This window comes from Gopherus flavomarginatus, chromosome 20, assembly GCF_025201925.1.
Source record: "Gopherus flavomarginatus isolate rGopFla2 chromosome 20, rGopFla2.mat.asm, whole genome shotgun sequence".
In the NCBI taxonomy this organism is placed as follows: domain Eukaryota; kingdom Metazoa; phylum Chordata; order Testudines; family Testudinidae; genus Gopherus; species Gopherus flavomarginatus.
In genome coordinates, this window is record NC_066636.1 from 17,952,895 (window position 1) to 17,968,391 (window position 15,497).

Here is a 15,497-nt window from a genome sequence, read left to right on the forward strand (position 1 = left end):
TCAGGGTTGGAAGAGACCTCAGGAGGTATTTAGTCCAACCCCCTGCTCAAAGCGGGACCAATCCCCAACTAAATCATGCCAGCCAGGGCTTTGTCAAGCCGGGCCTTAAAAACCTCAGAGAATGGAGATTCCACCATCTCCCTAGGTAACCCCTTCCAGTGCTTCACAACCCTCCTAGGGAAATAGTGTTTCCTAATATCCAACCTAGACCTCCCCCACTGCAACTTGAGACCATTGCTCCTTGTTCTGTCATCTGCTACCACTGAGAACAGCCGAGCTCCATCCTCTCTGGAACCCCCCTTCAGGTAGTTGAAGGCTGCTTTCAAATCCCCCCTCATTCTTCTCCTCTGCAGACTAAATAACCCCAGTTCCCTCAGCCTCTCCTCGTAAGTCATGTGCCCCAACCCCCTGATCATTTTTGTTGTGCTCCACTGGACTATCTCCAATTTGTCCACATCCTTTCTATAGTGGGGGGGCCCAAAGCTGGGTGCAGTACTCCAGATGTGGCCTTTCTCTTGCTGAATAGAGGGGGAATAATCACTTCCCTCGATCTGCTGACAGTGCTACTAATGTAGCCCAATATGCCATTAGCCTTCTTGGCAACAAGGGCACATTGTTGACTCATCCATCTTCTCATCCACTGTAATCCCCGGGTCCTTTTCTGTAGCAATGCCTGGGATTCTTCCTTCCTTAATGCAGGACTCTGCACTTGCCCATGTTGAACCTCATCAGATTTCCTTTAGCCCAATCCGCCAATTTGTCTAGGTCCCTCTGGACCCTATCCCTACCCTCCAGCGTATCTACCACTCCTCTCGGTTTAGTGTCATCTGCGAACCTGCTGAGGGTGCAATTAATTCCATCATCCAGATCATTAATAAAGATGTTGAACAAAACCGGCCCCAGGACCGACCCCTGGGACACTCTGCTTGGTACCGGCTGCCAACTAGACATCAAGCTGTTGATCCCTACCCGTTGAGCCTGATGATCTAGCCAGCTTTCTATCCACCTTATAGTTCATTCAGCCAATCCAAACTTGCTGACAAGAATACTGTGGGAGACCGTATCAAAAGCTTGGCTAAAGTCAAAATATATCCCGTCGTCCGCTTTCTCCATACCCACAGAGCCAGTTATCTCCTCACAGAAGGCAATCAGGTTGGTCAGGCAGGACTTGCTCTTGGTGAATCAGTGTTGACTGTTCCTGATCACCTTCCTCTCTTCCAAGTGCTTCAAAATGGATTCCTTGAGGATCTGCTCCATGATTTTTCAAGGGACTGAGGTGATGCTGACTCATCTATAGTTCCCCGGATCCTCCTCCTTCCCTTTTTTTTAAAGAGGGGCACTATATCTGCCTTTTTCCAATCATCTGGGACCTCCCCTGATCTCTACACGTTTTCAGAGATAATGACCAATGGCTTTGCAATCACATCAGCCAACTCCTCTGCACTAATGCATCTGGCCCCATGGACTTGTGCATGTCCAGCTTTTCTGAATAGTCCTTAACCTGTTCTTTCACCACTGAGGGCTGCTCACTTCCTCCTCATACTGTGCTACCCAGTGCAGCAGTCTGGGAGCTGATCTTGTCTGTGAAGACCGAGGCAAAAGAAGCATTGAAAACTTCAGCCTTTTCCACATCATCTGTCACTAGGTTGCCTCCCCCATTCAGTAAGGGGCCCACACTTTCCCTGACCACCTTCTTGTTGTTAACATACCTGTAGAAACCCTTCTTGTTACCCTTCACATCCCTTGCTAGCTGCAACTCTAATTGTGGTTTGGCCTTCCTGATTGCACCCCTGCTTGCTCGAGCAATGTTTTATACTCCTCCCTAGTCATCTCTCCAAGTTTCCACTTATTGTAAGCTTCCTTTTTGTGTTTAAACTCGCTAAAGATTTCTCTGTTAAGCCAAGCTGGTTGCCTGCCATATTTGCTATTCTTTCTGCACATCAAGATGATTTGTTCCTGCGCCCTCAATAAGGCTTCGTTAAAATACAGCCAGCTCTCCTGGACTCCTTTCCCCCTCCAGAGTAGTCTTCCAGGGGATCCTGCCCATCAGTTCCCTGAGGGAGTCAAAGTCTGCTTTTCTGAAGTCCAGGGCCTGTATTCTGCTGCTCTCCTTTCTTCCTTTTGTCAGGATCCTGAACTCAACCATCTCATGGTCTCTGCTGCCCAGATTGCCACCCACTTCTACTTCCCCTACCAATTCTTCCCTGTTTGTGAGCAGCAGGTCAAGAGGAGCACGGCCCCTAGTTGGTTCCTCCAGCACTTGCACCAGGAAGTTGTCCCCAACACTCTCCAGAAATGTCCTAGATTGTCCGTGCACTGCTCATTGCTCTCCCAGCAGATGTCAGGATGATCATGCTGGCCTGGCTGCGGGTGAGGGTTTGGGTTCCACTTTGAAATGAGGATGCAGACTGTACTCCTGATAGTTCTGGCAGTCCTCCAGTGCCTTCGCACAGTTTCCACCCTCTCAGTGTGCCCAGAAGGCCAGACAAGTTCTCCCATAATTCACTGAGAAAGGATCCTAGAGCGGCTCCGCTCATCACAGCGCTAAGAACTGTCAGACAGGCCCCCGCGAGGCCTAGTGTCTTTATCCCACTCCCAGCCTCCGGAGAGCGCTGAGCATGACTGGTTCCCATCTCGCCCCAGCCTCCTTCAGCACCAGGACATTGCTGTGACTGTGAATGGCCCTTGCTGTGAGCAGAGGACCCGAGGGTCCCTGGGAAGGAGGAGAGGGGTAGAGGTGGGGGTGAGGTCCCTCTTGCACCGCCTGGATGTCCGGGTCTCAGTTGCATCCTCCCAGCACCACAAGCCAACGTGCCCCTCCCCTTACGCCCCCGTTGCTCTGCCCCGCGCAGCTGAGCCTACGCGTCAAGGCGCTTAAGCGCCAGATGGACGAGGCCGAGGAGGAGATCGAGCGCCTGGAAAGCGCCAGGAAGAAAGCGCAGCGGGAGCTGGAGGAGCAGCACGAACTCAACGAGCAGCTGCAGAATCGCGTCAAGGCCCTGGAGAAGGAGGCCTGGTAGGCAGTGGGTGGGGTGGGTGGTGCAAAATCCCCTCCTGCGTCCTAGGGGGTCCCCCAGAGCCAGAGGTAAAGGGCTCCTGGAGCAATACAGGTCCCGCCTTAGCCCTGTTCCGTACCAGTCTCCTTGTGCAGCCGGCTGAAGCCTGAGCTCCTCTCCCAGCAGAAATGTGATAGTAGCAAACTCCCCCCTTGAGGATTAATTGCACGCTGCCTGTCCCCTGCCCCCCTCCAGCCCTGTAGCTGAGCCTAGTTCTGCGCTGGGCTCGCCGAGGAGAGCAGAAATCTGGTCTAAGCGACCTCTCCGAAGCAGAGCAGCAGTGTGCCCATAATCTAAGCCATGCTCCAGTGCCCTAGCTAGGGTCATTCACGCTGAGCCTGCAGCCAAGGGACGTCCATAGTGCACTGGGCGGGGATAATGAAACAATCCTGCCCCAGGGCCTCTGAGTCCAGCGAAGGCTGGGCACTGACCTGCCCCAGGCTCCTTGGAAGTCTCAGCCCAGCAGGCTTGTAACGGTTCCTGTCTGGAATTTCATTGATCTTTTCTTCTCATTGCTGCCCTCTCACGCAGTGTGTGGGGTGCAGGGTGTCTGATTAGGGCTGTGGGCAGATGGGAGCCCCTGGTTCAGAGCAAGGATCTCCCCGCTGCTCTGGGCCCTGGTGGGAATCAGCCAGCAGGGGCCAGAGTGCAGGGCCGGGTAAGCGTAGTCCCTCTGCTGTGCGGGTATGAACTGGCTCATCCTCTCCCCGACCCAGGCGCAAGGCTACCCGCTCAGCCACAGAGGCCTCCTTGGAAGATGACCGCTTGAGCTCGGATGAGGAATTTGACAGCGCTTATGGCCCGTCCTCCATCGCCTCGCTGCTGACAGAGGGGAACCTGCAGACCAGCTCGTGCTAGCAGCTGCCTGCATGGGTCATTAACTGGCTCCTGGAGTGAACCCTCTTTCCCATGGTCAGAACTGCTTCGGTATCTTTGAGAGGCTGGCGCAGGGCATCATTCCACGGGGGAGCATCCCTGACCTACTGATGTTCCAGTCCCTTTAGGAGGAAAAACATCCTAGAGGCCAGCGATCCTTGGATTGGCGTTGGCTGACACATGCATCCGTTCTACAAAGCAGCTAACTGGAGAGGAGCCGGCAGCAGAAGAACTGAGAACAATGTTTAAGCAGGAAGGTTTTCTGCTTAAATTGGGAGGGAGGGTAGGGGGGGAATTGGGTGTTAAGCTCCCCAGAAAATTCTATTTAATCAGTTTTTCTCTGTGATTCTCAGGGCATTGCTTTAATTCCAGATGTTTCATATCTTAACCAAATGTTTGTGTGTATACGGGGCGGTGGAAACAGATGTGCAATAAGGCAGGATGATGGTCTGTGGTTCATAAACAAGAGGTGATCCTGTCTCTTTGGCCACAGCGGGAGTTGGCTTTTCTCCGCCAGAAGGGGAAGCATGGTAGGTTAGTCACCAACCAGAATCTAGGAGACGGCCCGGGTGTGTGTCTGCTCTGAGAGACTCTTTACTGTCTATAGACGCCCACGTGGAGTCCTGGGTCTAAAATCCAGCGGCTGCTTTTTCCAGGACTTTTGCAGCTGTCGTTTCTTCATGCCGCATTGAAGAGAAGTTCCTGGCCAGCCCATCAATCTGTGTGGCCTACGTGCTGCTCTGCCCTTCTCTCTGTTCTTTGTGAGCATGTTACTGCGCTGAAAGACGGATCTGCCTTCATAACGGCAGAGGATGGGGAGCGGGAGCATCAGCCTAGCGAAACTCTACAGGGCTAGTGCACTTGGGCAAGGGACTCTGCTGCCACTTTTTTGGTCCTTTCTATTGACCCTGCTCTGGAGGAGGCCAAGGATTGGGGTGTAGGACAGCAAAAGTTTGAGATTGCCCAGATTGACCAGGATCCCAAGGGTTCATGGCCAGTGTGAGAGGAACTGGGGGGTCTCGGTCCAGTCCCCAGCTGCCAGTGACATTACACCAATCCCCTGTGCAGCTGGCCCATGGAGGAAGAAGTAACACCGGTTTTGGAATAGCAGAGACTTTTATCTGACACGATATCACTTTGGTGTTGAGACAGATGAGCATGAGAGCTTGCCCCCACCTCTGTCTGATCCGAGCGATCAGTCGTGAAATGAGGCGTGAGCCCGGGGATCCATCCAGGGCCAGGCTGCCTGGCCGTCCTGCTGTCCACACTGTGCTGTCCTGCATAGAGGGACATCCAGCCTCCAGGGCTGTCTCCACTACAGAGTTAACAGGAAACACCTGGGGTCTGCCTGCTGGGGGCCCCTCCTATCTTGCACCTCCAGCAATTTCTCTCTTCTGTTTTTTTGGCAATAAATCAGCCAGGGAAATGCAAACCCCTGCGTTTGGAAGCACGTGTGCTGCAGATGTTGATGGAAAAGCAAGGGCTGTACCGGCCTTGATGGGACGAGCAGCCACATTCTCTCACCTGAGCTCTGTGTCCCCAAACACTGCTCCCGCTTCGCTCACGGAGTTGAGCTATGGACGGAGACCTGCATATCCTTGAAACGGGAACCTGCCTGTCAGTTCCCACTGAGCCTCGTTTTGTAGCTGAATTTGCACCTGTTTATAAAGGGCTGCTTTATAGATTGGGAATATATGGGGCAGGGAGAGATCCACTCAGTGTGTGACCTCCCCGCCCGCTTCTGTTGCGGGGTGAGCTGCTAACACCTCAGTCCCCCTCTGTTACTTTTTTAAACTTCACCAGCTCAGAGGTTTCAGAGCAACCTGCAGGTCAGGCCTTGACCGTCGTGCCTTAATGGGGAATGTCCAGTGCAGGAAACTTAGTCCAGTGAATTTCTGCTTGGAAGGGGACTGGGGTAGAACCTTTTAAACATGCCTCCGTTTTAAAGTAACCTACCTGGTTTAACACGCACCTGCCCCCCGCCCAAGGTGGCGAGACACAGAAGCAGGGGTGGGGAGGCGACAAACACACCCTGGTGCTCTGTCAGAGCTCAAGGGTTAACAAAAATCCCCAATGCCCAAATGTAGCCATTGCCTTGTCTGGCCTGATTTCAGCTTGCACTAGTGTTCACACCCTTCTGCTTCCAACAGGGGCCCTATCTCTGGACCCTGCTTTGCTTGGCGTGCTGCCCTAGAGCAGTTCTCCGTAACCACGCAGAGGAGGCAACGCTTTGGATGTTTGTTTTTTATCCTGACGCTCGGTTCGAATGTCTGCAGCTACGGGCCAAGCAGTTAGCAAAACGCCATGGGGACAGCAAGTCCTCTGAGTTCTCATCTGCTCCATGGCAGCGTGCTGGTCACACGGCATAGAGAGCAACTCCCAGACGCTTGCTGGGACTATTTAAGTAGCAGCCCCTAATTGGGAACTCCCCAAGTAGCTGCTCTAGTTATAAAAGGTCTTTGGCTCTAGCGTTTCCAGGCCAAGCCCCCCAAAAAACATAGATAAATTCTGCAAGATGCATCTCGGGCCATCGACAAGCCAGCGCTGTCACCTTCTCCTGGGACACTGGTTCAGGGACACCTTGACAATCTCTTGACCTACCCCAACTAGCTCCAGCTCTGCACCATGAGGCTTTCGGGAGGAATTTGCTCAGGGAGCCAAGTTATTTTTTTTTTCCTTGTTTCGAGGCTGCTGCCACTGAGGAAGAGCGGGCGGCGACTTAAGAATCAGGGCTACATCGTCAGCTGGTGTGAAGGGGAGTAACTCCATTGCTGTGGATGGAAGACTGCGAATCTGCCCCAGCTTTCAAACAGCTGATCTTGGGGGCGGGGGGTTAATTGGGACTCTTCACACTAGGTACTTAATTATTGAAACAAAGATGCCTTGTTAAAACACCCACAGATGGGTGGAGGGAAATCTCTTCTCCCCCCGCAACACACACACACCCAAAAAAGCCCTGGATGGGTGCGACTGTAGCTGGATGACAGCCTGAACCTGTGGTGCTCTGTGACTGTAGGAATGTGCCCACTGCAAAGGCTTTGCTGGAGCAACGGTTTCACTAACCGGGTTGCAGTCTGCCCCTTTTGAGGGCTGTCCTGTTTCACGCTCCGTCTGAAGGGCCCGTGTGAGTTTCGTTGCAGGCAGCCTCTGCCTTCTGCGCCTGGCTTTGCTTCTCCTTCAAACCCGCCTGATCTGGAGGAGCTGCAGGGAGGGAACTAGCCAAGAGCATTTCTCGAGAGCTGGCCAGCCTCTGGATCCCAGGGAGGTCTCCCAAGACAGCAGACGCCTCATCGAGGTTCTGTTGATGGGTGCAGAGACCCACCCCCTGCATCAAAAGTGAGGCTGTAGGGGTGGAATGAGCAGATGGAATTTAAGGTTCCCTTCCCTTACCACATAGTAACGGGACGTGGGACTCCCCAGAAACAGCCATTGATGAGCTGTGTGGCTCATGGAGCAAGAAGAGGGTCCTCCCAGCAGAGATGGGGGGGGGGTGTTGTTTTTGTTTTTTGTTTTCTAAGATCTAACGTGCCTCCTTCAGGAGCCTGATGGGAGCCAGGCCTGCTTCAGAGCCGCTAAGGGACCCACGGACGTTCATTACAGACCTAGCGGTGGGAGTGGGCATGGCTGGTTGGAGTGACGCTGGGCTGGGACCAGCTCAGGGCTGGAATTTCCCCTCTCCCTCTGCTGTAAATGCAGTACAACCGCCCTGAAGTCAGTGACGCTTCTCTGCACTAGGGTAACGGGGCCCACTGATGTTCTGCAGCAGCGAGAGCCAAGGAGCTGCTGAATTGTGTGGTCCGATTGTCCCCCCGCAACGTGCGTGGGGATCCTGCAGCAGCTGGGGCACCACCTCTTCTAGCTGGGCCTTACCTTCCCGCAGCTCTGTGGCTCTGTACACCAAGAGGATATTACGCTGCCAGGCTGTACGATGGAGACGTAGGCTACCTGCACGTTCCCCAGGAAACACACGGGGATCAGCCTGGCTTATGGTGGTCTCCACAGGCCGTTCTGCAGGGGCTGGGCCAGAGAGAGCGAGAGGGAAGGGGAATCCTTGCTGAAAACTCCTGCGAGAATAACTTGCTTTTTTTTTTTTTTTTAAGTAAAACCCAATGTAATAGGAATTTGAGACCAGGGAGGGGAGGATTGATTCAGGTCCAGTGCTGATAGCGTTCACTGCAGAGTGGCTTTCATGTCCCTGTGGAGTCTGATGGCTTGTATGGCAGTATACGAGAGAGACAATCTGATTTATTCTGTAACTTTGTTTTTCTCTTACATATGCCCTTCAACTTGTATTTTAAAATTAAAAGTTTATATGCGCTGAAGCTAATCTCATTGCAGTTTTTCTCTGCGGCGCATATTTATTTCTGTTTGTGTTTGTACTAACCGCCCCGTCATGGACCCAGGGCGCTACGCGCGGTACAAACATGGAACAAAAAATACAATCCCTTCCCCAAAGAGCTGACAATCTTAAGTATCAAATGAGACAACAGGTGGAGATGGACAAATGAGGGTGCACAAGGACAGAAATACCTTGCAGCGTCAACATTAAAACAATTATAACATCCTAACAGAAGCCATTTTCAAAAGTTCTTTCCTATAAAACTGACAATCTCAAACCACTGCTGGCAAAAACCAGGATTCTGCAAACACGTGTGTTGCAGATATGTTGCCAGGACTGGGGCCTCTGGGACATGCCTAGATGGAACAGATGCTTTGAGGCGGCCTCTGCATGTTCTTTCGCTGTTGGGGACGTGCTTCTGGAACGGCAGAGCTCTGGGCCCATCTAAAAGATGTCCAATGGGTGCTGTAGGAGTGCACCCTTTTGGCACGCACTGCCTGGTCCTTGTGGCTCGGCTTCTGCCACTGATCCTCAGTCATCAGAGCGAAAGGTGGCGGTAGCATAAGGTTCACCCTGCGTATCTGGATCTCAGATTGAGAAATGGCAGTGCGCTTCTGACTGGAGAGAGGTGAAATTTGTTATTTGCCCAGTGCTATTTGTCCAGCACCAGTTGGGAGGCTGTCTGCTTGCGTACCACTGAGCTCTCCTGTGCCAGGACGAGGTACTTATTAGCATACATTATCACTGAGGGTTGCTGAGTGCTAATTAACTGAGCTGATCTGAATGGCAGGTGTTCACCGTGATGTAGTGGTGAGCTCAAGTCCAACCTGTACAGGCCAGTTTATCCCTGGTATAACTGCGCTCGCTTTAAGGGACTTACAGCAGGGATGTGTCATTTACAGAGCTGAATTGGGCCCATAGGTGGGGAAACAAACATATCTGAACTGTGAAGAGATAATGAACAAATTCCCTGCAGTTACATTCCATCAGTAACAAAACATGCACCCTGAAAATAACAGTTCTCTGCCCCTCTCCTGTCACTGGAGAAGGGTCTCTGTTTGCATTGGGATAGCACCTAGGAACCCTGGCATGGACCAGCACCCAGTTGCACTGGGTACTGTACTACTACAGGAAAAGACCCTCCCAGTCCCAAGAGCTTCCACTCTCACTGTGTTGTGCACAATCTAACGATTCGCATTTCACAGTCAGGGACGCTGATGCAAGGCTGGTCTTCAGTGCAATGGTTCGTTCGGTCTCCTCCACTCCAGCGAGAGCAACCATCTTGCAAAACAACTCTGGAGACAGGCGGAGTGACCGGCTTAGCAGCTGCTGAGGCGGTGGGATCTGGTTACAGCAGGAATTATCACTGCATTACTAGTTTGAGCACCTGCAGCACCGGCTCTTCAATCTCCTACCCCCCATGAGCCAGCTAGCCAGAGGATTCAGGGGGCCAGAGGTCTTTGGTGGCAGGTCCTGGGGCGGAAGGACTCCCCACCACGGGTCTTCAGAGCACTTCGGCGGTGGGTCCTGGAGCAGAAGAACCCCCCCACTGCTGAATTGCCGCCGAAGACCCGGAGCAGAAGCAGCTCTGGGGGCCTGGGCCTCGTGAGAGTTTTCCAGGGTCCCCAGAGTGAGTGAAGGACCCCACTCCAGGGGCCCCGAAAAACTCATGGGGGCCCCTGTGGGGCCTGGGGCAAATTGCCCCACTTGTCCCCGCCGTCTGGCAGCCCTGCCAGCTAGCTTAAGTTTAAAGTACCGCTTGAGATTTTTGTGGGGAGCTCAGAGTTGGACTAGGGGCTCTATTCAAGCTGTATCTTGAGCAAATGCAGAAGGTGAAGCAAAGCATTTCTCTTCAGTTTATTACAGTAGCATGTAGGAACCCCAGTCAGGGCCCTGTGACGATGCACCGACAAAGACTTTCAATAAGCCAAACGCGAGGTTAGGGCTGCCAAATTCAGGAACGTCCTTTCTGGATTATGCAAATCTTGAACTCCTGTGTTTTACAGAACTTCAGTTTTACCAGTTCACTCAGATCTAGGACATATTGAAACTTAAATCAAATTCTTCGGGGGAGAGTCTGAGATCAAACAGCACATTACAGCTGTGAGGGACCCAACTACAGTGATGAGGGTCTGATAAGAACTCCCATAGGAGAATCTCTAACTCCCAGTCTTGTGCTTTCACCCTATGCCTATCCGTCCTCTGGCTAGCAAAGGACGCTGCCTTCAACTAGAAAATGGACTTCGCATGAAAACTAGTGGATCGGGGAAGAAAATGCCAAGTGTTTAATTCTTATACCCTACCTCCATTAAGGAGCAAGTTAACCCTCCAGCCACAATGAAAAAGACATGGAAAATGGGTAAGGAAGGTTGTGTTTGATCAACAAGCATTATTCCAAAGGGTAATGTGCTTTACCTGAGATAATAGCCCATGTTTCTTGGGAGCAAATACTCCCGTCCATTTCACTGTGCAGAAATGTCCATCTACTCCCCCTCCTGCCCCCACCGTTTGGAAAAATCACCTGCTCATAGAATATCAGGGTTGGAAGGGACCTCAGGAGGTACCTAGTCCAACCCCCTGCTCAAAGCAGGACCAATCCCCAGACAGATTTTTACCCCAGTTCCCTAAATGGCCCCCTCAAGGATTGAACTCACAACGCTTGGTTCAGCAGGTGTGATAGACCCAGGCCAGTTGGGTACAGCAGAGTAGCAGAAGGCAGATATACTGGCCACTGGATGAACAGTTTTCTGTTCCCTGAGTGACCAGAGCAGGGGCTGCACCAGGCTAATGAGAAAACCTGACTCCAATTAACCTGATAAGAGTCAGGTAGGCCATTAAGCTAATGTGACCACCTGACTCTAATTAAGGCCCCTCTGATACTATAAAAGGGCTCACTCCAGTCAGGCAGAGAAGAGCCGGGGAGCCAGAGGAGAGGAAGTGTGGCTGAAGGGCTGGTTAATGAAGACACCCTCAAGTCCTTGGTAAGGGAGCCCTTAAGGTAAGGGTGAAGAAGGGAGAAGCAGGAGAGCTGTGGGGAAGTGGCCCAGGGAAATGTAGCAACTCTAGCAGTGAAAGGTCGGCTGCCAACAGCTGCTACCATTAGGGCCCCTGGGCCGGAACCCAGAATAGAGGATGGGCCCAGGTTCCCCCCAACCCACCGCTACAGAAACACCTCCTGGGAGGGGAAGACAGGGCCCTGTCAGGACAAGAGGCTATGAGGCCATAGGAGCAGCAGAGACGGGGGGAGTTCTCTCCCCAACCTCCTTGCTGGTTTATGATGAAAAGGGCTCAGTAGACGGTAACCCTGGCCCTAGAGAGAGAAGGGCTACGTGTAGGGTCGCAATGAGCCACTGAGGCTAGCATGAAGCGCCCGGAAGCGCGGGACCCCGGGGGCAAGGTCAGCGCTCTGCCACACAGACCAATGCTCAAACCACTGAGCTGTCCCTCCCCCCAATTCATGAGAAAAGAATTGTTGAATCCTACAGGCAGTGCGACAGCAATGGGGGGCAATGCAAAGGTCGATGTCCTGAGGGAAATTGCAGCTGTTTCTCCATTACCTCATTGCTGCTACTGACGTTTTCATTAATTGCAGAACAAACCCCATTTACTCGTCCACAGGCGCGAGTGCTTTGTTTTCATTTTTCCATTGCCAGGGGCCTTTTCTCGCGGCCAGCAGTTAAGGTATAGCACAGCCCATCTCTGAATGTTCGAACTCTGTGTTGGGTGGAGATGATGCAGAAAATAAAGTGAATTGTCAATTTGTAAGTGCCCTGGTGTGATAATTGGGCTTATGAATTTACCTTAATTGTAAGATCAATTGGGAAAAGTATATGAAAGTTTATAAGATGTTATTACCACCTCTAACAACAGAGGTCGATGGAAAAGAGGTCAAGGTGTTTTGCACCTGTTTATAAAACTTACTATGAAAGCGAATTAGTGCAGGCAAAAAAACCCAACCACGCTGATGTAATTCAAGGAGTAGGTTGAAATCATGCTTGGTAAAAACAGAAGACTGGGACTGGAAACAAATGGACCAAAATTGTGCATTGGATATAAGGCCTAACAGATGGACAAAATCACGAGAGGATGGGCTGTTCCACACACTGGGTGCTTAAAGAGAAGACAGACGAAAGAACAGACGGAGGCTACGGCAGCAAGCTTTGCCATCAGGGCTGCCCGCGCCTGGGCCCACAGACTTTCAGTTGATCGGGGGGGGTGAAGGGAAATGTTGTTAAAATGGAACCTTCCGTTGTTCCAAATATGTTTTTCACTTGTTTCTTTTTCTGTAGCTTTTAATCACATTCAAAAATAATTTGAATAGTGTGTTCACCGTGGGACGAAGCAGCCTGAGGTCTCTGTTAACCCAGGTGGGGGGGGGGTTGGTAGACACAGGTCCATGTTGGACAGCGTTATGTCAGTGTCTTGGGGCCCGTATGGTCTGTCCAAATGACTACAGCAAATGTTAACTGGCTAAACTCTTAAAATTATATTGTTTAACCAGTTAACCAAGGTTGGGATACCGCGGCCCTGGCAGGGCTGGGGTCCCGCTAGCCAGCCTGGCGTGGCCGGCCACTGGGGTTAAGGTCTAGTTGACAGTAAGCTTAATGTTTACCAGTTAACTGGTTAACCTTTTACATCCCTCGTGTGGAACACAGGATCAGGGTGGTCAGCAAACTTCGCAATGTTGGATCGGTGGACGGAGATGGCTGAAAATGAGCAAATCGCCAGTGCTCTGGGTTCAGTGGAAAACCCTTTATTCATGTGGATGCACATTTCCTTGAGGGGGGCCATCTGGAAGCTACCACCCATCCTGGCTCTCCTGTTTAGTTTAATGGAACTTTGTGACAACTCGTGGGGGTAGGGGAGGGGGGCTCAGGAACGCTGGATGCTACGTTCCGAGCTCTGCCTCATGACCCTGAGCGCATCACTTCTCCTCCCACCTTGTGTCTGGCTTGTCTATTTAGAGAGTAAGCTCTGCAGGGCCTGTTGCTCACTAGGTATATATGCAGCACCTACCACAGTGGAGAGCTTCCAGCTGCTATGGTAATTCACGTAATATACATCAGGTCCATCTGAGCTGTCCCCCCCACTCTCCTTCCCTTCATCTGATCCCTGCTCACAGCATCATTGGGTACAAGAGCAGCAGAATGGGGTTAGCTGGGCGTTTACACATTGATTCCCAGTAAAGGGTCAGCACTGACTGGCACTAGGACAGAGGTAGAGGACTGTGCAACTGCGGATAGCAGCAGCCCTACGTGGGGTGTTTTGGAAAGGCTCTCGCCTCGCAGCAGATTTGCATAAGGCAGGTGCTTCCCCCTCCCTATGCTGTTCTCAGGTGTTTATCTCTCGTCATGGGCTTTAATCAAACACACTCCACCTACAGCAGATCAGGCCCTGGCTCTTCTGGCTGATAGCCATTCACCCCCTCACCTGCTCTGCATTCCCAGCCCAGGGATGGGGGGTGGATGAATCAGCTTCACAGGACACGGGCTGCTCTGCATGAACAAGAGGGGGAGTGGGTTTAAAGTGCTGACTTACAACCCCAGCCACCAGGGCTTAGTGTTTGTCTCTGCCACAAGCTCCCCATGTGTCCCTGACCAAATCACTTAAATCTCTCCAGGCTGCTGCTCCCCGACTAGAAAATGAGGATGCAGATCTTTCTTGTCTAATTGGATTGCAAGCTCTTCAGGGTAGGGAGCAGCTCTCACTCTGTGCATGTGCTGCACCCAGTATGAATGAGCCTGAAGGTGCTACTGTACTGCACTAATGGAGTAGAGTAGAGGAAAGAAAACTAATGTGAGAAGAGTAAAACTAAATGGGGGACTTCAACTATCCCCATATTGACTGGGTACAGGTCACCTCAGGACAGGAGGCAGAGATAAAGTTTCTTGACACCTTTAATGACTGCTTCTTGAAACCCACAAGGGGAGAGGCAATTCTTGATTTAGTCCTAAATGGAGCACAGGATCTGGTCCAAGAGGTGAATATAGCTGGACCGCTTGGTAATAATGACTATAGTATAATTTAATTTAACATCCCTGTGATAGATCTCTGAAACCAGCCAATCAATGTACAGCGGCGGTCAAAAAAGCCAACAGAATGTTGGGCATCATTAAGAAAGGGGTAAATAAGACAGAAAATATCATATTGCCTCTCTATAAATCCATGGTCGCCCCATCTCAAAAAAGATATATTGGAATTGAAAAGGTTTAGGAAAGGGCAACAAAAATGATTAGGGGTATGAAACGGCTTCCATGTGAGGAGAGAATAACAACACTGGCACTTTTCAGCTTGGAAAAGCGACAGCTGAGGGAGGATATGCTAGAGGGCTATAAAATCATGACTGGTGTGGAGAAAGTAAATAAGGAAGTGTTTACTCCTCAGAACACAAGAACTATGGGTCACCAAATGAAATTGGTAGGCAGCAAGTTTAAAACAAAAGGATGTATTTTTTCACACAGTGCACAGTCAATCTGTGGAACTCTTTGCCAGAGGATGTTGTGAAGCCCAGGTTATAACAGGGTTAAAAAAAAACTAGATAAATTCCTGGAGGATAGATCCATCAATGGCTATTAGCCAGGATGGGCAGGGATGGTGTCCCTAGCCTCTATTTGCCAGAAGCTGGGAATGGGCGATGAGATGGATCACTTGATGATTCCCTGTTCTGTTCATTCCCTCTGGGGCACCTAGCATTGGCCACTGTCAGAAGACAGGACCCTGGGCTAGACAAACCTTTGGTCTGACCTAGTAGGGCCAGTCTTCTGTTCTTATGTGTTACTCATTGGAACAACTTAATGGGAGGAGAGGGGTAGTGGATTCTCCATCACTTCAAATCTTTAAATCAAGAATGACTCAACTCAGAGGTTGCTGGGTGAGGTTCTCTGGCCTGAGTTATAAAGGAGTTTAGACCAGCTGGTCATCATGGTCCCCCTTCGGCCTTCAAATCCATGAAATTTCAGGCACTCGAGTTTGGAAATGTCGTCCCTGACTCCCAGCCTTAGACAAAACTCTCTCGACCATCTGTATCGTTAGTATGTATTTGTGTTATACCACATAGGGGCCCTAGTCATGGGCCAAGACCCCACTGAGTATATATAAACTTGTGGAACTGCTTCTGGTTTACAAACGTTTTCAAGTCACTGCTCTGCATTGAGGGTTGTTTCAAAGTGACTATTCCTTCACTCACGCATAACAATTAAGAGGTTTTTTTTTTTTTTTTTTTGACA

The 15,497-nt window shown here is 51.1% G+C and overlaps 1 protein-coding gene across 1 annotated transcript in view; it reads left to right on the plus strand.

Moving 5' to 3' along the window:
- CGN (cingulin) overlaps positions 1-5,498 on the plus strand; it is a 42,355-nt gene extending 36,857 nt beyond the window's left edge. Inside the window, exons 21-22 of the mRNA XM_050930010.1 lie at positions 2,853-3,016; positions 3,773-5,498. Of these exons, the coding sequence (XP_050785967.1) occupies positions 2,853-3,016; positions 3,773-3,914 (306 nt within the window). The 3' untranslated portion in view covers positions 3,915-5,498. The remainder of the gene's footprint in view (positions 1-2,852; positions 3,017-3,772) is intronic.
- The last annotated feature ends 9,999 nt before the right edge of the window (positions 5,499-15,497 follow it).